At 40.2% G+C, this 2,154-nt stretch overlaps 1 protein-coding gene across 1 annotated transcript in view; it reads left to right on the forward strand.

The window, feature by feature from the left end:
• MTBP (MDM2 binding protein) overlaps positions 1–2,154 on the forward strand; it is a 133,236-nt gene that overhangs the window by 83,649 nt on the left and 47,433 nt on the right. Inside the window, exon 12 of the mRNA XM_019528112.1 lies at positions 1,999–2,052. Coding sequence (XP_019383657.1) covers positions 1,999–2,052 — 54 coding nt within the window. The remainder of the gene's footprint in view (positions 1–1,998; positions 2,053–2,154) is intronic.

Consider the following 2,154-nt stretch of genomic DNA (forward strand, 5'->3'; position numbering starts at 1 on the left):
GTACAATGTATATTATCTCTGCTTCTGTTAGGAAGTAGAATGAACTATTTTTCATCTGCTTCAAAGCAGGCATTTCTTATTATCCTTATATTCTTAAGCAGAGATTTTTCATTTTTGAATTAAATCCTTCCTTTGTAGGTAGTATTTGCCTCATGAATAATCTGAAGCATTTGCAGGACTTTAAACAGTAAATGAACACTCCTGGTTGTGCCTCCCTCTCTGAAGAGGTGCCTCGCATTTCCAACAGTTTTGGGAATATCTTCTCTCTCTGATCCTCTAAAGAGTTTGTTTTAATCCAAACATTCAGCTGGCAAATTCCATCTACCAAATGGTCTCCTCTCTTAATGTTTGCAAAAAGCAATCATATAGTTTTACTCCAGTTTCAAGGAAGATGTATACATTTGTTAAGGTGGGGTTTTTTTGTCATTTAGTAACAACTGAATTTATATAAATCATCTTTCAGCTAAAGATGCCAAATTTAATTTGTGAAGTGAATCTCAGTTTATATCTATACCTCATTCACCTGAACTTGCTTTAGCAGTGGAGTGGTTGGGTTTTGCTTCCTTCACTGAATTATCTGCTTCTAGCTCTGGTGTCTAAGCTCACTAGCTAGCTTGGGTAGTCATTTGCTCTGGAGTTTAAAGGAAGTGCAAGATGGATTGAACCAATGGAGAGAAGTGGTAGAGGGAAGAGGAATGCAGATTAGTTGATCCAAAACAGAATATATGCACTGTGATTTCTGAGGTACCTGTTGTTGGAAATGCGATAATCAGTGTTCAACAAGTTGACAAGTTCAAGCATCTGGGGTCAACTGTTTAGCAGAGTGGAGAGTTAGATGACGAGTAACAGCAAGGTGGACAAATTAGAAATTAGCAACAGGAATATTATGCGATAGGAGAGTATCAGCGAAGCTGAAGGGGAAAGTCTACAAGACGTGTGCATCCAGCATCATTGTATGGAGTGGAGACATGGCCCCTGAAGAAAACTCAAGAAAGAAGACTGAACGTGACAGAGATGAGAATGCTCCTAGGGATGTGTGGAGTGACAAAGATAGATAAAGTGAAAAATACTTCAGAGCATCAGTGAAGGTAGTAGAGGCATCTAAGTACAAGACAGAAGACTAGCATGGTATGGGCATGTTCAAAGAAGTCCGGAAGACTGTAGGAACAGAATAATTTAGGCAGAATACAGTAATCCAAATAAAATTAGGTTACTACATCAGGATTAACCCTGATAACCTTATGAAAAGGATCTGGGATTTTTAATAACAACCATTTTTCTGGACCTCTTACTCTTCGTTCATTAGCATGTTGTTAGGATACAGATTTAAAATTTTGGTAACAGGAAGCATGCCCCATCTGAGACTGACCCATCCACAAAACCAGGTGTTAATTTTCAGGCATCTCCCATTCAAGTACCAAGCTGAAGTGATAAGTGCTATGAGAATGACACTGAGTTTGAATCTAGAATCTGACCTACTGTTTGAACTTTGTATAGTCTCATGCTCCAAAGTCACATAAATCCAAAGTCACACAAAGATCACCCGATTATCTGTGAGGTCCCTTCCAGCCCCTAACAATCTATGAATCTATGCCAGGCTGCTAAGTGAATTAAGTATGTATGCTAGGGGTTCGCAAACTTTGATACCACGACCCTCGGTGCTGGATGGTAGCAATGGGGGACGGGGAGCTTGCATGCAGCAGCCACCACTGCCATCCACCACTTTGCGCTGCCACCATGTGCCGCTTCCCTGTGCCACTGCGCGTACCCCCTGGGAAGTTTGCAGCCCCCTTTTAAGTTGCTCACAACCCCCTCGGGAATCATGACCCACAGTTTGAGAACCCCTGATGTATGCAATGAATGCACAACCTGTTAATAACATTTGTCATGGTCTGAGGAAAATTGATACTGAGAATATGAATGAAAATATGATGCGAGGGGATAACTTATTTTGAAGCTGTATTTATGAAGCATTTTTTTTCTCTTCCTCTTATTCAGTTCCAGAAGTTGAACTGAAAGGAGAATTTTGCCAATATTATTTCTTGGTACAAGGCAATGGCTTTGGAGGCTGTAAAGCAACCATGATTCGTTCAGCCAATCAGATTAATGGATTAGCAACTCTTGCTGTAATAAATGGAAAGCTAAAGACAAATG

The sequence above is a fragment of the Gavialis gangeticus genome, unplaced genomic scaffold, assembly GCF_001723915.1.
Source record: "Gavialis gangeticus isolate Ggan-Ray unplaced genomic scaffold, GavGan_comp1, whole genome shotgun sequence".
In the NCBI taxonomy this organism is placed as follows: Eukaryota; Metazoa; Chordata; order Crocodylia; family Gavialidae; genus Gavialis; species Gavialis gangeticus.